Raw genomic sequence first — 24,351 nt, 5'->3', positions numbered from 1 at the left:
AACCATCCAACCCTAACCACCCCACATTCCACCGCACACACTGTGATCTTGGAAAATGGCTTCTTTTCACATTCTACAACGATAAGCATGCTATCTCACACCAGTATCTGTCAAGTGCCATTAGTTTCCCAGCTTTTCCATTTCACTCGGTGGACCCATACTCTGTGCCTGTTAATGATAAAGTCACTTAAATGGATGGCTCTTGGGCTGGCTGTAGATAATCTTCACCCAAGAACAGTCGTTGGTGTTCCACTACTTCAAATGCTCACCTTGACTTTGTAACTACTCTACAATATGCTGCACATAACAGTAAATATAAAAAGTCAGTGTGTGAAACAGATGCTTTCTGTATCCTTTGTATAAAGATTAGAAATACTGCGTCTCCCAACGGACATGAAGGAAAAATGAAATATTTCATTTGGATGAAAATTTGATTAAATGCAGCTTTTGCCTAAGCTACATTTATAAGAAAGGTTTAGAGCAGCACTGACTATAAATAGGGTTCATTATTTCAGTATTTCTTAAAATACAAGAATAAATCAGTGTTTATTTTGAATATTTTATGTGAGGTTTCTAATTACAGTAAGGTCATAGAACACTCTTAATTCTATTTGGTGTGCATTACATTTTAAGAACTAAACAGTTTAACTAGACATATACAGCAGGTGCTTGTTTACTGTTCTGAATATACAGTATATGAACAGTAACTGTATTGACCTTGTCATTTGCATAAGTCTACATGTTGCTTAAAATGTTAGTAGTTCATAATAGCAGTGTGGAAGAACTCCTTCACAATTATGTCCCAATAGAATAGGTCATATTTTAGCTTATATCTCCTGAGCACCATGTTATCTGCATCTACAGCTCAAAGCAGACTACGCAGTGAATTTCTCCATAAGCGTATGAACATTTACTAAGCAAAACTAAGAATTTATCTTGAGAAAACAAACCAAAAAATTGCCTGCATCAAGCTCTCATTGTCTCTTGTTTACACAGAACACTGTAAACCTTGAAACTGTATGAAGTCTGAGTCCCAGTAAGTGTTGTGCCAAATGACACAAACAAACACGAGTAAATGCTTTAGAAAAGTGAAATCTACTTTTTCTATATACGGTAGAGCTATTAAAAATGGAAATCTCAGCTTTTCATGTTCTCTCTATCTCTCTCTCCATCACGCGAAGTTAAAATGCACAGTCAAATAGTTACAGAGCTTAAAAAGAAGCATCATGTCACGCTGCATTTAGGCCACCACAGTTGCTGGCAGCTGCTGTTTGTTTACGTATGGAGCAGATGTTAAGGATGATATTTTTGGGCACACTAGCTGAACAATTACTGAAAAAACATAGTGAAATGTGGTGAATGATCAATAGCAAATCTAACATGCTGGGGCAAACTGATAACTGAAAAAAAAGGATTCCCAGTAACTTTCATCTATAGTTAGTTGTGTTGCACTTGCAGTTGTTGGTGAATCCAAAAGGATGATGGGGACATTGTTATTATATGGTGGCATTTAAGATTTCGAGTTAAGCATTTTATTTTGATTTGAAAAAGAAATGACTAATTGAACTTTAACCTTATCGCTCTAAACAATTGTTCAATGAAGTTTGACAATGCATACTTCCATTGAAAAGACACAAGAGTTCCAAAACAATTGCGAATGTTTTTGCAGTTTAATCCAACTTAAGTTCAATGCTCTTGGGGTTCTTTTGTTGGAAAGAAAACTAGAGGTGCATTCCATTTTATCTGAGATTCCACTATCTCAAAAGAATTTGTGAACAATATAAGTTCCCCTCAATGAGACGGTCAGGCCTTTTGTTAAGCAAGGACAAGAATGCGTCTGTCTCCAGCAGGGTTACAGTCAACACTTGAGCTTAGCTGTGTTTATTTGAAGTTAAGCCAAACAAACAAGGCAATAAATCAAATGCAAGAGTGCACAGCTGTTTATCAGTGAGAATGAAAGATAGACCCCAAAGGAGAGAGAAGAAGTTGTGGATGCAGCTCAAAACCCATTAAATGAAAACGTACAAGCTGAGACTGAGGTTACCTCCTTCTTTGGCCATTAAATTATGATGGAAAGAAAACATCTGTAACATGTCTGTGGTAAAGGGTTCTACATTAACTATTTAAGTGAGACTTCTTTTAAGTCAAAACTGAATCTGTGTCTATATTAAGCTGGGTATTTTCATTTTACATTTACCTCGCTACACATTAAAATGCAGATGGCGACACAGGTATACTGAGCATGAAAGGAAGACTGACAACTGAGCCAGTCACAGAAAACACGCAAAGAAGAAACTGCTACTCCTGTTTTAGCAGTCCAACTTCTTTATCCAACCAGACACACAGGTATGACTGCTTTGAAGCATCAAATATTGAACTACATCCACCACCGGTTTGGGTTATGCTATAACAGAGTTTCTATGAAAGCTCCATTTTCCCCATAACCACTGCAACAACAATCCGGCATACTGATTTACATAGTCTAGGCACTATGTGGTGTGGTTGTGAAATCAGATAACATTTAACCCTGATATGTTTAACCAATTCCTAAAGTAATTAAGATTATCTAGAACCAAACACATGTTTGTGATATGGTTAACAAAGATTACTCTTTTTTCTGAAAATATAAATGACAACTTTGCATTTTTCTTTAATGATCTTTTGAAGGAAGATAAGTTTAGAGAGATAGAGGAAAAGCCCCCCCTTCCCGTGGCATGTATGCGACCAGAAAGACCTTCGCAAGGCCACAGGAAAAAATAATTGTATTATTACTATTGTTCAGATTCACTATTTAACAGTTAACAGCAAAAACATTAACCAAAAACCCTTATAAGAAAACTTGGCATGAACAAATATGATATTTTAGAGATTAAATTTATACTTTTTTATTATGTTCAAGAAAACAAAAGACTTTTTACCCATTTTTTCTAACAATGCACTGTTTATATATCAGAATGTGTACTGAGTGTGGGTGTCACAGAGAGACTGCTTCATTTTTCTACATTATTTTTAAGGGGTTTGAGTCTGTTGTTTGCTTTCTGAAATGTTCTGTATCAGTGCTCAGGAGAAAAATATTAGTTGCTGACCTCTCTGGCAGTCACACCAATCTCAAACAGTGAGTGCAGTTGAGGTTTGCAGCTGAGCGGATGCATCAGGAAAAGTCAAGGTACATTTCATTTATCAAGATTCCTCATCCTATCAAACTCAACAGTGAGCCAATTGGTATTTCAGGTTCCTGAAATTACCCTCTAGCCACAAGACCGGTTGCCCGAGACACACAGCACTCTCTGGTGTGATATTCTAAATATGACTTTGCCTGTGACTGGTAAAAAGTACATCATGTTGTAGTAGCACATAGTGCCACCATTATCTGTGGTGGCACTTTATATATGAATCATATCTGAAAAAAAAAGAGATACAAACATATTCCACCCACATCAAGCTTGCTGTCAAGGCATCTCCCAGTAATCAGTAAGTCCTCTTGGTTTGTATTTACACCCTGCATTCCTGCTAAACTAGTATTCAATTTGTTGTTTAATTAATAGACACTACAGACTAAAACTATCTTTGCATATTGTTATTTTTTACTTCCTGCATTTTGTGTATGCCCGCTCACTTAAAGAGGAATCTATGAAACAGCAATGGATCAGCCTATAAAAGCGGAACATAAAGGATACATTTCATTTCTAGAGGGAGGAAGGGTCCACGGGGTCTTGTACCTTCCTGTCCAGTAATGTGGGCTTGCTTGCTGGATTAGCAGAGGTCCTAAACTGAGTGCTACAGATTGTCTGGATTTAGGGATTTGGTAGGAAGGGATTGACGGCAGTGCGTGTAGATCGGGGTGGAGATTGAGAGCAGATGGCTGTGATTTGGGCATGATTATCCAGTCGGTATTGTCACTGATCTCCATCATCCTGTTTCATTTTCTCAGGAAGTGCAGCTCATCTCAGACACAGAATCCAACTGCCCCAATCCTGGGCAATGGCCTCTGTTAATGGTGAGGATTAATGATGACTCTTCCACCATTTCTGCAGTGCCTCTGTTTCTCTCCTGACCTTATGAGGACCATATTGGATCTAAACATCATTTGTTGTCCTCATAATGAAATATTTGACACGCTTGAGAAGATTCGAAGGATGTAATTTGCTTGTGTTTCTTGATTTCTTTATAATATAGCACTATACATGACTTTTCATAATTGTTAGACTAGAAGAGTCTTCACCCAAATGGTACAGACACTGTTTCTTCTGAAACTCCTGGCTAAAGAGCATTAGACTGTTCCTGGACAGGGCAGGTGAGACCAGAGCAGATCACAAAATTAGATCATAGTCCTTCTGAGGGGAAAGAAATGCGTCAGAGAAGGTCTGCCAAAGGACAGGGGCCAAAATGACGTGCCAAAGAAGGAAATTAATTTGACTCTGTAGCAAGTAGGGAGAGTAGAAGGCAAATAATATTAATCTCAAACATGAGCATATGTCGTCAGGGTGTTTCTTGGCACTGTGAAGTCCATTAACAGCCAGTTTCTATCAAGCGAGATGGTTTGTCCAAAGCCTATGTCACTATAAGGTCAACCAATCTTTCTCACACGGCACATTTAAAACAAGGTTAATCCTGGTGCTGTCTCTGCCTTATAGAGGGCGCACTAATCTGAGTGCTCCATTAAAAGCCTCGGGAAGGTTAACTCAGACACTTCAGAGCAGACACTTTGAAAGACATTCCTACACACACATCCAATTACACATACACCTATGTCTACATAACCGTTAACATTTTGGCCTTCAGGGATACAAACCAAAGACAATGGTAGGATGTTTCCACTGAGGTTCTTAATGTTAACGTCTCAAATTTAATAAAGAGTGCGTTCCTGCAACCCTGATTTCCACCGAGGGGAAAAAAGCCAGCCAGCGCCATTTATTTTCACAATTTCCTCTCTCTCTAATTATTTCAGCTTCAAATTGAATAGCTACAGGACTTTGTACGTAAATCAATGTAACTTATTAGCAGCGCTTTATTTTATTCTACACTTTCTGTGGTAAGCACATCAAATAATTTCATCAGCAATCATACAGCATGAAAAATAAAACTGATCATCCTATTACCACTGGCATATTCATTATTCAATTCCTTTATAATACATTTGAAAAAACAGTGAAATATATGATTCAGTTAAAAAAATAATAAAATTACACACACAAAACATCATTACCCATGTCACCTCATCCCGCCTTTGGTTTTACATTAAGCTGCTTTGGCAGACTGACACTTTGCTTCACATTTGACATCTGCCCAATCTTTGTGACAGACCCTCTGTGAAAAGACTGTTGGCAAAATTTACACCAGTACTGGGTGTGAGTAAGTCTCCTATTACCACAAACCATTAACAAACCTCAACCCGCATCCCATTTGAAATCCGTGCCTTGTGTGTGTGATGGAAGCTGTCATGGGTGTGTGTGTGTGTGTGTGTGTGTGCGTGTTGGGGCTGATATACAAGGCCCAGGGTAGGAGACAAACACAGGGGCTCTAAATTTGGACTCGATGGCACCTTAATAATGAGAGTGAGCAGCCACTATAGTGCACTGGCAGGCAAGATTACAACCCTCTGACTGTTTGGCCGTCTGTGCTACATCCACTGCATTACTACCATAGTGCCACTTTAGTCAAAGAAAGTGTGTGGGTTCCAAGTAAAAGTAGTTGCCAGGGTCTCCAGTTGTTAAGACAAGCTTTTGTCTTCATGTTTTTCTTTTCTATTACATCTTTTCAGTTGGAAAAAAAAAGTTTCGTAGTCTGATTTCAATGTCACTTTCTTTCAGACAACTGTTCAGCTATTTGTGAGTGCAGATTGATTTTAATGCCTCAGCCCATTGATATTATATATATATAAATGCAGTCCTTCCAGCCTCACAAACCAGAAAGAGTTTTCACTTATGCTAATGAGATATTTTAAGCAGAGGTTAACATTTCTCTTCACTGACTCCAGTAAGTTCCTAAGTATGATATGATATGGCATAGAGGGACACTGATATTAAAGCTTGAGGCTGTTGTCGGTTTTGTTTTCAACCTTGGGCAGGCACTCTAACTCCGTGCTATAGGAATAGAGGCATTATGCTAATAAGAGCTTGCCCTGTGAAGAATACATTTACTGTTGGAAAACATTTTGGCTTCCGCCTTGGGAGCTAATTGAGTACTCTGACAATGCAGTGCTTGGTTGGTTCACATACACACAGTGGTGGAAAATTCAATTTCGCAGCAGGTTCAGAGCACTCTGCAAGAAGAAGTGAAAGCAAAAGGGGTGTCTGGATTAAAGAGTCTGAACTGAACTGGCTCTATGGCTCTGTGTCTAGCTCAGTGGGCATTCTTTTCATTACACTGTGTGTTTTATTGTTTTATTGACCAGCTGACAGCGAGAATGCACATGCAAATATACAGTCCAGTGTCTGTCTGTGAGGTTTTGGAAAACACATGATAGAAAATTATATCATGTTGTCAACTAAGGCTCGTTTTAAATACCAGCATTTGTAAAATGTAACCTAATGTTTTATTGGCTCACATTGTTTCCTTTGTCAGGTGTCTGTGCATGCTATTTACTTTTTTATTGAGGTTTTGTGTCTATTTATTTATAGTACATTAAATTACTTGTCCATTTTGTGAACATGTTGACATTTACCTTCTATCGCAATTACTGTGTCCACAAAATACCTACATCCATGTAAGGTACTTCTAATTAGTAAGCTCTTAGTACCCAATGAGAGTCTTAATTAATGCTTTATTTAAGACTAGTCCATTGGAAAGGCTCCTAATTAAGCCTCTATATGTTAAAAACATAAGGCTCAATTGTAAGACAAGTGCACCGATACACACCACAAGTATTCGCCTAATTCGAGTGATTAGATTATTGTTCGGAAGATCAAGAGGATTTCTAATTAGATTCAAATCCACATATCGCAATAGATCAGAACTTAGTGACACCAGCACAGAGATCTTACAGCAACTGTCACTGTGACCCCCACATGCTGTCTGCAGTTGTACGACGTTATCCAAGTATGTATTGCAAGTGGCAGAGGGACCCAGCTGGTGCTACTGGCCCAGACCTTCAGACCAGTCAAAGCACTGGGGTCGAGCCCAGCCATAGAGGATTGCTCTTTATGCCTGTCTAGTTCAGACAGAGGCCACAAAGAAGTGGCAGTGGATGGCCGTAGGAAAAACAGAGCAGCTAGAGAATCTGACCTTTGACCCTGATCATGTTTGAATCCAAAACACATGGACACATATAGACATACACTGAAATATTTAAAATGACATCTCTGACACAGTAATGAGAAAAGAAATGCAGTAAATAAGATGCAATATCTCAAGATAAAGTAATAATAAAAAAAAACATGAACTCACTTTTTTTTATCTATTTGCATTTTTTTTTTTTGATGATACTGACTGATCTTGGCAACTAAATTCAGTCAACACAGTGAAGAAAGTGGCAGAAGAGAGGATGCCAAAAAGGAAAAAGTGTAAAGTAAAAGTGTACTTTGAATGTAAGGTTACAACACTCCTGGGACACCCTGCAGATTTTCCATTGTCATCAACACAGAGTCCTTGATCAAATGCTCGTACTGCCCCCATTGTTTGCACCAGTGTACGGATGGTAAAAAAAAAAAAAAAACTTCCTGGAGTGCTTCTCAATATTGAGAAATCTATTTGTTTCAATGCCCTTTGAAAGAAGCACAGCTGAAACAAGTTCTTGTCTGACAAATTAAAACCTGTGCAAAGACCAAAGTGCTGTTTAGTACACATCGATTTTAGGTCCTAAACACAGACAAAAGCCATATTTTCTCACAAAGGTAGTTTTCTTGTTTCTTGTTTGATGAAATACTTTGAACCTATTAAATGTGCTGTTTTGTTCTGCCATAGTAATTACTTGCGAAGCTAAGCGCAGGTTTGAATTTGCATTATAATGTGGAGAGAGCAACTCGGCACTACAATTTTAGAGATCTATGCAAGATAGCAGAGAAATTAGCCCCTAGGTATCACAATGCTGTGCTGAACTCGGTCTCTCGCTAAATGACTCTTAATTCAGGGAGCTCTTTTCTCTCTTCGAATACTGAACAATTAGCATTTAAAGCTAGAGGTGCTATGGATTGTGATTTGGCATTGCACTGGGATTTTAGAGCCTGTGGAGGAGAGGATGAGTGATGTTAATTTCAGTATGGGGGTGGCCAGTCGTAGGAGGACAAAGTTGAAATGGTAGCCTTTTTTTACATTTCCAGCTAGTGAGAACTATCCACCATCTACCTGGCTTTACTGAGGCCATTACTGGAAGCTATTCTCTATCTCTTGTCTCATTTGCACTTTTATGCCAAAAGTTTTGTATGTGGGTAGCCTTCAGTATTGTTTATGATGCTGCCCTTCTGCCATATACCAACAACTCAGCCGTGCTTCTCAGTGTGAGAGAGAGATAGATTGAGAGAGATATAGACACTGTATGTAGGGCATCTCAGAACACCCGTGGTTTCTTGAACAAAGAACAAGAGTTCATCTTTCAGTCTGGTGGATGATACGGCCATGTGGTGTGGTAGTCTGCCATTCTTTCTTGAGGGTTCGAAGGTCCTTGGCCTTTCTGCCACATGCAGCAGCATTGAGAGACAGGTCAGGCCTCAGAGTGGGCTGATTCTTTTTTTGTTCATGTTTCACAAATGAGTATAGAGCCATTCATTATCAAGTTAAAACTTACAGTTTGTGGCCCTAAGAGGATAAACTAAAGCAGCAACTGTAACGCAGAGAAGTCAGTGTTCCTCATACTGGGTTTTCTCTGTTCCCCGTAAGTGCTCTGCCATCAGTCATCTATTTGCTTCACTGTCATACAGGCATATGTTAGAGTTGTCCTGTCATGTTGCATTTCGTGAACTTTAAGATGCCCCTGACCTGCTTTATGTCGCCCCAGGGCGAGGAGGCTGCAGGGTGGGAGGATGGGATGCGGGCTGGTGTGTTGTGTCCCAGCGTGAGTCTCTAGGGTCAGGTATAAGTAAGTGCACATGTGGCATGAGGTCATGTTAATACTTACATGTTGCTATTTATTTCTTTATTTCTTCGCTGTCATACCATGCTCCCCTAGCATGCTCTGGTTCAGTTTCCCAACTCTCACTCCAGCCGTGTGACTTAATCAGTCTGACAGACTCTGGGTGCCTGGGGAAGGTCTCTCTCTCTCCACAGTCCCCTTTCTCCTCAAGTTTACGCTCTCTGTGACAAACTCATTCTGGCACCTTTCAAAATGCAGTGCTCTCTGTTGGACGGACCTCTATGGTCTCTTCACACTCGCACATGCATACACACCAACGCTAAGTGCACAAACTCTATATAGTACTTGCTCACACAAAGCATGCACAGATGCACACACAGGTGCATGCAGGGACGCACACAAACACATGTGGAAACACAAATGCACACAGAATGTGGTTAAAAAGCAGGACGCACAATATCCCCAAGGCACACATATTATGCCTCACACCCGTCTCCCCTAGATCCCCTCACTGTTCCACTTTAAGTGGTTGCTCAAACAGCTTTCATGCATAAGGAGGTAGCAGTTTGGCTTATTGGTTTATTGTTATTGAGTGACATTCTCAATTAGTTTTCATCTTAGTCTTGTGTTGTCTGACCTCTTCAGTTCCTTTGCAGAGCTCATTATAAAAGCAATGGGATTCTATGTCCATGGTGCCTACTAACCTTGGATTGTGTCCAGTACATTCTGGCTAACAAAGTAGGCTAGAGAAAACTTCTGCCTGTGGTTAAGGACCTCCCCGCAGGGCTCAGATGCTTCACTATTTAATTCAGCAACACAACAGCACCCCTGTGGTATCTTCAACCACTCCACTTAATTTGAGAACGGGTAGTGAGATTGTTTTTTAGTTTTTAAGATTGTAATATATGATTACTTAAACTAATGTTATTATTATTATCCATCCACCATCCATGGTAAGACTGTATTCAGGGTGCACACATCTCATTGCACATGTAACACTTAATCACTGACTGAAAGCAAAAAAATAAATAAATAATTTTAAAAACAGGTCAGAAATATGGAAACATTTTCACTCGCACAACTGTCAAATGGAAAAGAAAGTTGGCACAGAATAAAATAAAACCTCTGCAATTGACCTTTACTCCCAATGGTGCCAAATTACTAAAGTCGCCAAAGGTTGCTTCAATTTTGCCTACCTGTATTCGATCAAATGGATATGACTCAGCTGTGACTCAGACTCTGATTCCTGTCTGTTCTCAGAGGAAGTGTGTTCACTTCACCAAGCTGAGAGCTTTTATTTTTTAAAATTAGGTTAACGCCAACACTTACTGTGCACCTGGCAGTTCACGTTAATGGGGGTGTTGCATATTTTGGGCTCATTACACGGTACCTCTCACTGCATTTGGCTTTTTTTTCCAAGTCAATGTCATACATCTGGGGTGGTAAATGTGGACTGTCTCTGACATGCCTTTCTTGCAACGGTCTGTAGATGGACAGCTTTCAGACTGATGGCACCTGACAAATGTTTCCCCTGACCTCCTTCCATCTGGTCGTTCTCTTCCACATGCCTAAGCATTTTAACGACATGGTCTTACAGGCTTTCGCTGGCCTAGCTGAATTGATGGAGCAAGGGTCCTACAGAGCAGAATAATCTATTCTTGAAGGCAAAACAAGGAGAAAGGGAGACGAAGCAAGCAATGGAGGGGGAAGATTTTGAGAACTCAGATAGGAAACATATGTTGGGTCTGCTCAGGGATACGCTCATTATTCTTGATCTTCAACAGAAGCAGTGATGAGAACAGAACATTTCCTATCTCTCAAAGTGGCAATTTGCTCATTTAATGCCAGTGTAATGCAGGCCTGACATCCTTTCATCTACTCTCTTTGCACTAATTTCTTTCTTTTTCTCAGTTTTTTTTTCTTCTTGGCTGATAATTCTCACTTTGTTTCCATTAAGCTTTATTTGTTCACAGCAATCTGTTGCTGTAATTTATTAGAGTTGTCAGCTTAAATGATGTGGCATGCCGACATGGCCCAGCAAATAGTCACTCCCCTCTTACTCCTCCTCTTTTATGGAAAGCTGCCCTAGTTTTGCACAGGGAGGAAGAGGGAGACATTACAATTAAGGTGGCAACACTGACCCCCTGGTGGCCATGCTCAGGGACCAGATGTCCTGTCAGAGAGATGCTGGCCCTCACCTCCAGGGAGCTCCGGGTTGAAATCTGGTTCATGTCTCAGTAGGGGAACATTGCTGCTCCTGTTCCATCATTAATTCAAGGATAACAGATTCTAGAAATATGTGCCTCTCTTCTTTTTTCTTTCCATTGTTGTCTGCTACACAACAGAGCTCACTAATTTCTTTATTTGGATTTTGCTGAATTCACTTCCTGTTCAGTGTTCCCCATACAAACAGTCAATATCTTTGTTGTTCAGATCTAATGCTGTGTGTCAGGAAACCATTTTCAAACCATGGTAGCCATTTGTATATTGCCACAGACAAAATATGTAATGTCTCTCACTGCCAAAGATGCACGTATAAATCTTAAATTTTGTCATCAGTATTTACCCAAGATTCATTCTGCATTACCTGTTGGACCTGTTACCTCATTGAGAAGGGAAGGAATTAGCATTTCAGAAGGCAAATAATATTCTTGGCCTGCTACATAGAGTCAAACTTTTTTGTTCTCACCATTTTTCAGGCTCTAGATTTTTGACAGCTGCCCAGCTATTACCTCTGTATGAAGTACATTTCCCTTACAGGAGGCCTTAGAGGAAATGCGATCACAAAGAGACCCCACAGTCTTCACTTTTTCATGTCCTACCCCTGTATACAGCCTTCCTCTCTCATTTTGTCCTGTTCTCTTTTGGTACAAGGCGCTGCTGGTTTTTTGAGATGAAAGACACTTGTTTGGCAGCCTTCAAAGAGTCACAGAACTCTGAAAGTCACTTGTATTGCAGAGTTGTTCATTCTCCATTTTATATCCAATACGGAGGTGATGATCAAAAGGATCAGAGCTGAGGGAGAAGCTAAAGGATGTCTGCTTTAGAGTAAACAACACAAGTACCAATCCCCAGACCCACAGAAGGCTCTCTTTTAAAGAGGTTCTTGTATTTAAAATATGTTGTGGATATAAATGAATTTAGCTGTATTTGAAATTAGAATGCAAATATTTGCTAATTGCTAAATAAATGAATCAGATCCAATGTTTTAAATAGTTAAGCAATCCAGTAAACAGATTTTACACATCTCCAAGCAAAAACTGAGGAAAAATATTAAAGTATTAAGCAGTTTCAGAGAGCCTGCAGATGAAGACTGACAGCGGACGCCAAGTCATTAACTCTCCACTCAGTGTGGAGCACACACATCTGGAGAAGACTCTTTAGGCTGCAGGAGATCCAACATAAATTTATGAGATACCTTCTCCATGTTTCAAATGAGGCTGTTTGTACAGCTGGGTCTGAGCAAATTGCATGTTTTAATGAAACCCTTGTTAATAATTAATGCCCATTACCTGGGCGAAGTTTAAGGGCCATGCCCTGGAGGTGATGGGGGGACTGGTGACACCTCTGAACATCCCACTGTGTGCTGCCACGATATTCTTTAGATGCCCTTCTGTATTTTTAATGTCCTGCTGTGTCAGTGTCACACAGCACTGGGACTGAGTGGCATTGACTTTTCCCAACAAAATCACAATGCAACATAAGCTAAAAACAATATATTTTTTTAAATACTATTATAAATCTGTTATCTTTCTCTGCCGTTCGGCTGAAAATACACAGCATAATACGCTTTGAAAAAAAAAACATTAACATGTAGTTTGAACCAAAGCTGTTTAGAAGTAGATAGGCAAGCAGTGTGAAGTAATAAAATTAGCATACAACGAAAGTGAGGAATAATCTCATTTGTGCTTGTTTGCATGTACGCACAAATACTCTACTCAGACGAGAAATACACTGGCATTCAGGATTAGGACTGCAAGACGCAGATATGTTTTAATTTGTGACAAGAATGCCCTTCCTTTAGAGTGTTCTTTCTCTCTTTCTTTTTCCCCCTCCTCTCCTCAGCAGGAAGAAAATCCTCTAGTTATGCTAAAGAAAAAAAAAAAAGAAAACAGGACTTTTACCTAAATGCTACTTTGTCTTCCTCTCGCGACTCCATGACAGCTTTCAGATATACTTTTGGTTTTCATGTTATTTCTATTTCTATTTTCTGCATGCCTACGTACAGTAGTGTGACAACTGCACTGCAGACCCCCTTAGAAAAACAACGTATAAAGACAAGACATGGTCAAACATAGATTTCATATATCATAAACCTAACTACTGCAGAGATCAGAGCCTTCAGAGAGAATACAAATCTCACCAATAACACTGCTACCATTTTCCACAAAATGCCTCATGGGTATCAGTGATGAAATGGGACCTAAATTGCAGTGGACCGGAGCTCAGAGCCTCTCTAAACTAGATACACCTGCGATGATGACACTGCAGGGTAACCAGGGTGCCAGCAATTGACGGTCCATTTTATCGTAACTATCCACTGGTCCTGCTTCCTGCTCTTCAAAAAAGAAGAGTTGACCATGGTAGACCTGCCTATCTACCATACCCATCTCGTCTGATGTTAGTTCTTTACAGGGCACTGTCCACTCATCCATCATTGCATGGGCTTTTCTCTAGTAACATTATCGCTTTAGATAAGGCTTCAATAAACTGTGTATGGCTTTTAGGGCTCTCTCTCTTGCCACTCTAATCCAATCTCTGATGTGGAGTCTGTTCATCATTGTGCACCACAGGCATTTTCTGTGTCCCTGTGCTCTTCATTGCACAGGATGTAATGGATGGCCTTGCCCTTGGTTCACCCAAGGCCTTTTGGTTCCTCTTCAACTGTTTGTCTTTGGGTTGTCTCAAATGGGTCTGCAGTGTGGTACTCTGATTTGATTAAATCAGGTTTAAAAGGTTAGAAATCGGGGCAGGCAATGGGTTTGCCTGGGCCAGTATTGTGAGCAAGTTCTCTGCCATTTAGTATTGGGCATTGGCCAAATGAAAGTGAAAAACTGAAATGACTTTTGTGCTCCTTTGTGATTTGCACTAATGTCCCCCAGGGATTGAGCAATGACCACTGTGAATTCCCCCAGGATGCCAGCCAGATTGAAACCCCTGCCAACAGATTTGAAAGGATAGCAAATCATTTAAACTTCCCAATGTGCATTAGCATTTTTTTTTTTCAGTGGCCAGGCCAGCCTCCACAATATTAAATTGCACTTGATAAAATAAAATAAAATCAGAGAGTACAACAAGAGCTTTTCAACCTCCAAATCAGCAAAGTGAATATTGAAGTGGCCACTAAAAATTAATTATACTTTAATTCACTTTGTTTACTCTATCAGGTTTCTGACATCCACTTGAAGAGTTCAGCTAATAAAGAAAGAGCATAAGATAAAAGAAGTGCCAAGGCACTGAAAGGTGCCGTGTGGCACAGACCCCGTATAGTGAAATATACCTAGGGATTGCCTTTAGCTGATCCTGCTTTTGACACCACATTATTATTGCGTATAAAAATAGGCTACGTATGAAAGTGGGGAGAGTGAATCCCAGCAGTACCATATTAAAGAAACATCAGAGGCGCAGCCTTACAATCAATACAGCTATTTTCTTATATTAGGATATATTAATGTTTGAAGATCGATGCAACCCTTTATTTATAGCATGTTATAGAAGCTACCAATACTATTTCGCTCTCAGGACTCACATACTCCAGGGTTTCTCATCCGTTGCACCAGCAGATTTGTCTTTGGTAATGTAAGGGAGAGTATGGGGTGTGTGTGCGTGTACGTGTGTGTCTTTCAGAGCGTGTCTCTCTCTATGGTGGTTCTGCCAGATGAAGCTTTGCCTCGTAAACAACTATAATGACACAGAGCCACAGGCCTCAAGCTGAATTCGTCTGGAGACTGATAGAGGGATTTTTCTATCAACATGAAAACCAAGCACCTCATGTCGCAGAATTCCTAAGACTGGTGTCAAACGCTCGTGCATTTCCCTCAACAAACACACAAACTGGAATCAGTTGTCACCTTGCCAAAATTAGTGGTGCTGGAAGAGTTTTTTTGTCGAGGAGGGGGTGGTACTCAGGGCAGTTTCTGGCTCATGTGCTAAAGCTGCAATCCCCACTAGTGAATGGCCCTTTCTTCCAAATTGCTTAATTGTCTTACAGACAGGCAGGTGGTTCATAGTCTTATTTGGCATCTGAAAAAAACACTCTACACAGTGTATGGGAAAGTTGGGGGAAGGAGGCAGTATTAGACATTTTTCTCAAAGCTACACTTTCCCCCTTGGCAGATGTTAAAAGTTTTGGCTTGGATCAAGAGCACGTTTGTGCTGTTATGGTGTCTGATGTGTTTTTCTGAATAAAACATCTTTTGGCATCAGTGCCAGATCAAATAGCCTTTCAAAAAAGCCATGCCTCTCACCCTTGGTGTCTGGTACCACAGAGAGAACTGTTTTCCTATCAGTTTATTAAATAAAAGCTACCAAGCCTTTCCATTTAGCACTGCTGAGCACAATTTGGATGTATCTCGTAAAAGGGAAGCACACAAGTAGGGATGCAATGCTAGAGGCAGATCACAATGTGCGATTGTCCCAAATGTTCTACAAGTTTTCCCAAGAGTGGACTTTATTACACTGGAGTCCAGACTCATACAATAGCCTCGAGGCTTGCTTGCAAATAGAAATACATATAAATGTGATCTATTTTCATTGTTTTCAAAACATGCACATTAGTTGTAATGGCAAGCAGAGACACATCCTCATTCATCCACAGGTGAGAAGCTTCTCCCTCCCCAGATTCTGCTTGTACAAGTTAAAAGGCTGATTTGCATTTATATTGCCATTCAAGGCTTGCAGCTGTAATTGTCGTGGCACGGTAGCAAATGCACAGAGATCACACATGCATACACATTTCTATGAAGCTTAGGCATGTGAATGTTAGGAGAGGAAGAAGCAGAGAGTGATGGAAACTTCCTCTTCTAAACACTAGGAAGTCATTATCAGATCAGCAACACAATTCCTCAACTGCCTCCTGTGCTGAAGCACCAAATGCATCTTTCCCCACTCGGCCTTGCACAGTCACATCAATGCGACGGGTGGCTGGTTCATATACAAATGTTCAAGCAGTGGGGACATATAACATGACATAAGCTGCAATACTGTGCTGTGGCAGTGTCAGGTCACAGGCATACAAATTAGTCTGCTACAAATTTCTGTAGGTGACCAAAAAACTCTACAAACCTAGTTTAGATTTCTCATTAGCAGAGCATAAAATTACTACAAACATTAAAAATGTTGTATCTTTTAGATTTTAGCTCAACAATTGTATTTGTGTATAAAAGCAATGTACAATATAATTTCACCTTTTGTCCAGATTTTACATTTTCACCCACATAGCCATGTTTTTGTTTCCATGGCAGATGTTGAGTCAGGCACAGTGGTGTCACCTTTGCACAGCAAACAAGGAACACTGAGTTCCTAAAAAAATACATATCTAATGATAGGGGAACTCTGGATATATTTCTGAACCATTTTGCATTCTAGACACAGGATTCAAGTGGGTTTTTTCTTCGCTTGATGCTTCTTTATGGTACAATTTCTGGAACTACAAAACCGTATTTGAAATGAAAAAAAAAAACCCTTTAGGAGTGTGAAAATGAAGCAAAATCTCCCATTCAGTTTTAAAAATTTAAATGAACGGCTGCACGTAAGACGAAATCAACATTTTCTCAGCGTGAACATCTTGAACAAAAGCCTTATTAATGCCTCGCATTGCAAAGCAGAGTTTTGACAAAAAAAGGGGAGAAAATATCTATCATATAGCTTCATGTTTGAACCCACCTCATAAAGCATCTGTGTTCTACAAGAAATCACAGATCCCAATAGAGAGGAAAAAATGTTCCATGTATCAAACTCTCTCGGCTAGTTGAGACACCAACGAGCTAAAAAACACAATTTTTCTTTCAACCCAGCTGCTCCCCTCACTCTCTAGCAGGATAGCTAAGATATGACTGGTACGGCCACACCTCCCCACTCAAAGGAGAAATAACACAGTATGATCCAGCACTACTCTACTTTCAGCACCCCCCCCCCACAACTGAGCAACCAAACTCCTATGGAGTCGCCTTTCTTCGCTTTAGCAGGAAAAACATAGTCTGTTGATTCCTGTGCATTTAACTGCAATTTAGAAGACATTAATCCATCCCATAATCTTTCATCAAATAAAACCCTAACTGGTTTAGTGAGGGCTTTCGTACACATTCAACAACATGTTGTATGTAACGCTCTTTAAAAACCGACCAACTCCACTTATCTCTCCTGCTCTCCTCCGAGGACAAAGTCTCCGATGGATAAAGGTTTGACAATAAAGAGCTGTATGAAGACGTGCAGCTGCTAACCCTGCCTTCACAGGTGACCCAGTGATCACAACAGCATCTGGTTGAATTACTTAACACTGCCGCCCAACAGACATGTAATCCGGGATAATGCCCTTTTGCTGAGTGCTCCAATCTGGATAAATTCATCCCCGAGGAATGAGATCCAGAGAGTGAGAGAGAGAGAGAGAGGAGATGAGGGGCTTGGGGGGGTTGATTGGTTGGTGCTAAAGAAAACTGTTGGGGCTGGGAAGAGGGTCTTCTAGATGGATAATGAATCCCAACAGTAAACAGCTTGATTTTGTTGACTGGCTGACTGACTGCATGAGGGGAAGCAGATCATTGCCTGGTTTTCCAAGAAGGCTCCAAACTAATCACACTCCCTTCTCTAGCTGACCTGAATCCTGACAGATTCGAAATGAGGCTTTTATCCAAACTGCAGTCAGTGGATATACTATACTTACTTACATTTGGCATTTTTATGTTAGGATTATTAGAACTGAAATATGTAGAAGGCAGTTTTCTTAAATAGACACATACAACAACACATATATAAACAACTATATAGGTTCATCTCTATATTTCTTATTATATACTTTATATACTGTACATATTATATACAGTTTTTTCTTGGAGACAACATTTCTGTCATGCCACAACTACTGGCAAACATTGGGATTTACACATTTCAGCTGCGCTGCATCAGTCTCCTAGATTATTTATTCATATGTTTACTTATTACCATAAAAATCCAACAGGACACTCAGCTCAGCTCTGAGGGATTACAGTGCACTTAATCTATCGTGGCACAGAAATGAGCAGGGGTCATAGTGTTTGAGGTGACTTATGCTGGATAGCCTTGATGGGACATGCAGCACAAACAAGAAAACAAACTGCGTGCCGCTGGGTTCCATCACAAAGCGATGACATCATCTGTCACCGTGTTTGCATGGTGTGATGGCTAGAATTACATGAACCAACTGTCATATATAGCGATTGATGAAATCACATGAACAGGACAAGGACACTTTCATGTTTATTACCATGTTTGTCGATCACCCTGTATCAGACTCCCACCAGAATACAGACAATGCTCACACACACCACTCTTTTTTTTTATGGTTATTAGTCATGAAACTTAAATAGTGAAGCATGACAGTTTTTGACAATATGTAAAAAACCTGTATATTGGTTTCAACATTCAGATAGAATACGAATAAATCAAATAATTTCCTCTGACTTATTATGCTCATAATTTCATGTATTAGACATCAGTGTCTCTTGATTACAAAAAACTATTCATAATAATGTGGATGAAAATTGGTATTTCTGTTTGAGAAGTGTTTTGCAGTGTAATAAGCTTCCTTTCCGTCTTTTTTTCCTTTTGGAGGAGCGAAAATCAGCTCTTAGTCAATAAAAATCCACAAATCCAAACATGACATTGGAAAGACATTTAATTGTACTTTGGTTTAGAATTATGTCTCAAAGCCTGCTGGCCATGAAAAGCTGGTTTAGGGTCGTCAGACAGCAGTTAATAGACAGCAGTAAAAGAAATAGGGGTTGTCGGGGGTATTAAGACATGCTTTCTAGGTCTAAGAAACAGCTTAGTCTGGCGAAGTGGTGAAATCAGGAGTTCTGACGCGAGATATGTGAGAGGGTGGGAGATAATGAAGGAGACTGGGGGCAGGGAGGAGGCAGGAGATTTTTTAAGAAGATTGGGATTTTGTTCCTGTGCAGCAGCACTGCCCCTAGTGGTCAAACGTTGATACAGGGGAGCCTGACAAAAAGATTTAATTTCCCCCCCAAAAAAGTGGAACAAACTAGCAGCCAGACAGATTGTATATTAATTTCACAAGGTATCATACAGAGAAAGAAAAGCAGAGAGGAAGAGTAAGAAGAAAAGAGGCGCAGAGAAAGTGACACACACTTAACATTGACAACGTGTGATTTTTCTCTCTAGCACATTTTCTTCAGAGTCTGGCACATCTAGTACAATTCTTAAACTGCCCCTGTTCCATGGGGACATCATGCCCTCACATATTTCACCCTTTACTCAGCACAGGCAAAGGTACTCAATCATACAGCATCTCAGCAAGAGAGTGAGAGAGGGAGAAAGACAAAGGCAGAAGCGAGACGGGCAGCAGAAGAGTCACAGAGAAAGAGAGAGAGAGAGAGAGAGAAACATATTGCTGCAAGGTGAGGAGTGAAATCAACAGACCAAGGACCAAGTGAACAATGTAGTTAGAGACACCGGACACTGTATAGATGGGCTGAAGGATGAATGGCAGGGAGCCGGTGTGAGGAGATGGACAAGGTCCTGGACAAGTTTGGCCTGAGGTGAATGTGTACCTGGAGACTGTCTCCTGGATCTTCCTGACTGGTGTCATCTGTCACTGGCAGGAGAGGTGACAGTGAAAGAAAAGGTGCCCTAGATGCTGTAACAGCCCAGTCAGGACGAAGAGAGTCTCGCAACAGCTTTCCTCCTCTTTATTGTCTCCCCGTGTCTCGTTTTGGAGCGTTTATTTCTCAAAGTTGAGAGACAAAAAAAAAGAATTGCTCAGTGCCTCTGCATTTGGGCTGTCTCTCATTTCCATCTTCTCTTTTGTTGTGCGCCCTCTCACAGGACAGCTAAGTGTATGACTGATACGGCCACAACTCCCCGCTGCCCCCCTGTTCATAAAAATGAGATTGTTTTCCGCAGCTTTCTGCTGACACCAACTCGGCACATAAACAGAGCCGTAATTTGTACAACAACAGTAAGCTACGGGGGAAGCACTTTTTTTCCCCCCAGAGGCATGCATAGAGAAGGTAGGTTGTTATCCCCTGTTTACCTGGCAGAAAAAGCTGTCTCTTATATTATGGTAATAACAAACTGTGCTGAAATACACAGCAATCCCATCTCGTTCCAGTTGTAGCAGTCACTTCATTCCTGCTGGTGCTATCTGAGATGTGGTGTTAGTTGTTCCCAGAACTGGGGCTAAGTCTGTGATGGTATGTGAATGAAAATGTGATGGTTGTGGAATAAAGCACAAACCCCCAATACAAAGCATGCGCAGCATGTCAATAAATCAACCCCCCTTTGCAGTTTTAATCTGTGATATACCTAGGTGGTTATTCAGCGTCTACAGAAATACAGCAGAAGTCAGTTGTGTGTTGTTGTTTTTTTTTAAGGAGAAAAACTTAGTGGTATTTAGCTGAGTGACAGAGAAGAAACTAAGAACTCATCGTTTATTGCTGTATCACATTAAGCACAGATGGTACACAAAGACTTGACAAAGCGAATACACCAAAGCAGCAACACCAGAAACAGTTGCCAGTTGTACAATATATGTGTGCAGTGTACTGTATGCCGCTTTTAAAGCGCTGTAATTGCCCCATTAGCAGTGACCTTGACAGAAAACTTCCACCGCCCTTTAATATGTCCACCCTCGCGGTTCGACTCACGCAATCACTGTCCCAGCTCGAACATCGTCAAAGGAAAGAGACAGTAAAGCTGAAAGATATCTAGACTCTTTAAAGTGCAGGGAATACTAAGAGGGAATTAGAAGCTTCATCACTCCAGTCAGTTTCAAATTGGTCGTTCCTGATGATTATTTCTCGGTTTTTAAACGAAAAAACGAGTCAGCAGAAAAGCATAATCACAGCAAACGGTTGTATTTGATGAGCAGTGCTTTTCTTTTTTATTTTCTATCTGTTATAAGCTGTGGAACAGCTGAATTCAGCGCTGTTAAAAAAAAAATAATCTTGTTTACCAAGTTTTCATGTGTTGCCACCGCGTCAGCAGCCAACTTTGAGCTGTCAATTTCGACACGTCAACGTGTCAGCCGACGAAGATATCAGATTCATGACGACTGGGTTCTGTTTCTTCTGTGCTGTTTTTCAACACAAAAGGTTACAACCCCCTCTGGGCAAATAACTATGCGCACACACACACATATGAACAGATAGACACATTCTTTCAGTCAGTTCCCTCCTTAGAACCTAGTCCAGCGTGACGGGGTCAAACTTCGAAGAGAGGGTGGCGACTGTGTCGTTGACCTCGAGCCGGTCAAGCTTAATCCAGGGTCGCTCGCTGTGGAGCCAGACATGACAAACACTCACTGTGTCATTCAGACCTGTGCATGACCGTACATCACAGCGGCTCCACAGAGGTAGAGTTCTGCTCCACTTTACTCACTTATATTGTTTTCCAAAGACAACCACCTGGTGGCAAGCTGGGGAAACAACTAATCTATCCTCATTCTGTCCACAAACAGACTGTCTAGAAATAAAACAAAAAAACAACGGGGGATACAGTCCATAGGGCTGGAGTTGCCGAACTATACTCACGAGTCTGCCCTCTGAAGCACTTTACCGTTAACTTTTTCTCCCTCTGTTCTTTTTGACCAGACCCCCCATAGTTGGACTCAATGGAGGAGGGCTGTCAGTTCAAAACAATGTGACTCGGGAGTGAATGCTTGACTGCACTGGAGTGGGGTTAGAGGGCTTTGTTTGTGCATGTCTGCGTGTGTGTGACAGGAATATCAAGGCTGCATAGGAAGTATTTAACCAGAGATGGAGAAGCGTACAGACTCCAACTATTCGCAGCTCGTTCACCCCAGGACAGACGCACTGTCACCGTCCTTTTCATTTCCTCCTCCCTCGTTCGCATCAGACATAACAGTGCACAACGGACTGCCAATATTATAAGCAGTTAAAAACACGAAAGGCAGCACAAGCTCAGACATCACAGCAAGAGACGAAATTCGAAGGCACAGTTCCCAGCCAGCAAGTAACATAGTAATCGCAAGCACGCAAGATGTGATGAATAAGCAACTTAATTTGGAAAAACTCACCGTGTCCGGATATCCACAGGAGTAAAAGGACCCAAGGGATCATGACTGGGGAGCGGAGAGGGCAAAACCTACGGAAAACAGTAGGCGGAGGTGAAAAAGAAGTTGGCACAAACACATGCACGAGATGAGACAGTGCTCCTCTGTGCTGCTGGTGGGGGACGGATGCTCTAGTCTCTCAGTGGTGTCTCCTTTTACCAGTGGAAGGCTGGTAGTCTGACTTTGGTCCTTCTCTTCTTCTGCTGATTCTTCTTCTTTTAAGTCTCTCTCTCTCTCTCTCTCTCTCTCTCTCTGTGGCTTTCCTCTTCTATGTGTCACTCTTCAGAGTTGCCGGTGGTCAGCTCTGCTTCACACGCTCTCTTGTTGATGTGAGCTTGTAGACTTTGTGTGTGTGTGTGTGTGTCTGTGTGTGTGTGTGTGTCTCCGCTGCTGACTGTGAGCATACACACGCTCACCACTCTTTCTCTCTCTCGCTCGCACGGTTTCTCATTGCCCGTCCATTCTCAGTCTCTACAGTTCCCACTTGCCCCCCCCCCTTCCTTCTCTTTCTCTATCGCACTCTCTCTCTCTCTCTCTTGCTCTTCCACTCACATAGCAGACACAGTCAGGGGCTAGAGAGCGCCACAACTAGACTCCTCCCTCCATCTCTCTCTCTCTCTCTCTCTCTCTCTCTCTCTCTCTCTCTCTCTCACTCTCTTTCTCTTGCTGCTGCCGAGCCTGCCTGTCTGGGTGGCTGTGGCTGAGTGTGAGGCTGGGAGGCTCGGGTCCTCACTGTGGGAACGAGAGCTGCCATGGGAGAAACAGAGAGGGTGCGATTCTAATTATAATAAGAATAGGAGCGACTCCACTGGTCTCCACTGCTACAAATAAGACACATTCACAAAACAAAAATCTTGTTTCACCCCTCCTCCCAGTTCGAATCCTTGCTTTTTTTTTTATTCTACAGACAACAATGAATTAGACCATCTCTGCCCTGCCATGAAAATGGATAAAGGCCATATTAGCATTCAAGACCAAAGTGTAGTATTCATTAGTATCCAGTTTTTAGTCACACACTCATGCAACCACAATGCAAGATGTCATAAAATACCCATATGCACCACATGCTTACTAACATGTTTTTCTGGTTATGCCTGTTAAATATTCAACAGGGACATTTCAATCTATCCATTTCTTTATATTTTATAAATATAACTACTGGCAGGTATTACAGCCAAGGGTTTGTGTAGGAAAAGTAATTAATATGATTAAAAAAAAAACTATGAATGTACTCAAATTAATTTGTATAATTTGTATCTTGACTAAAACGATCTCCTTGAGATACCAAATTTACTACAATTAACTATCAATTAAAACAAATCGCGCCTTCAAATGACTTGGTGTAATTAATTTTGCCAAATCAATGGTGTTAATTATTGTAGCAGGAGTTTATTTGGTTTGGGGTTGTTGTGGCATGGAGTGAACCTCTGTAATCACTTCCTATTTGTAGGTGTGCATTCACTATAAAGGAGACATTACTAATCTACAGAGGTTTCAGCTACATGGTTCTGATTTATCACTCTGGTTGGGACTGAATGTCACTTTACTCTATTGTCACCAAGAAGAGGTCATTTTGACGAGCCTCTAACTTCATCTAACAGCAGATCTTTTTTTTTTCTTGTCCAATGAAATACTAAACTAAATGTATAAACACTCTTGGTTGAAGGTCAGTGACTTTGTTGATTCATGACTTATCACCAAGTGGTTCACATTTGTAGTTTTGTATGGATTGCCAGAGTTGCATATTTGAATAGTTACAGACAATTAACACAGAGATTGCATTCCTTTGCAAAAATGACATCTGGACTAGAGGCACAAACCCTCTATTAATATAAAATGTACAATAATTCCCAGTGGCTCCAGATCAGAGCTCTAATAATGACACAATAAACACGGCATGAGAACCTAGTCTACTTCATATCAATTTAATCCATCCCTCTGACCTCCTAATCTAATCAAAGGGCCGAAGGATGACAGGTGGTCTTTTCATCAGCGCAACTAACAGCTACACACAAAAACAACCCCTCTGCGGCCGAACCAGAGGATAACAGATTTG

The 24,351-nt window shown here is 40.9% G+C and overlaps 1 protein-coding gene across 1 annotated transcript in view; it reads right to left on the bottom strand.

The window, feature by feature from the left end:
- Nucleotides 1-22,638, bottom strand: part of kirrel3b (kirre like nephrin family adhesion molecule 3b) — a 141,370-nt gene extending 118,732 nt beyond the window's left edge. The window contains exons 1-2 of the mRNA XM_026363674.1: nucleotides 22,455-22,638; nucleotides 22,260-22,327 (exon numbers count right to left, since the gene is read on the bottom strand). Coding sequence (XP_026219459.1) covers nucleotides 22,260-22,302 — 43 coding nt within the window. The 5' untranslated portion in view covers nucleotides 22,303-22,327; nucleotides 22,455-22,638. The remainder of the gene's footprint in view (nucleotides 1-22,259; nucleotides 22,328-22,454) is intronic.
- Nucleotides 22,639-24,351: the final 1,713 nt, after the last annotated feature.

This window comes from Anabas testudineus, chromosome 13, assembly GCF_900324465.2.
Source record: "Anabas testudineus chromosome 13, fAnaTes1.2, whole genome shotgun sequence".
NCBI lineage: Eukaryota > Metazoa > Chordata > Actinopteri > Anabantiformes > Anabantidae > Anabas > Anabas testudineus.
The sequence above is the reverse complement of the archived record's forward strand: the minus strand, read 5'-3'. Positions and strand labels throughout refer to the sequence as shown.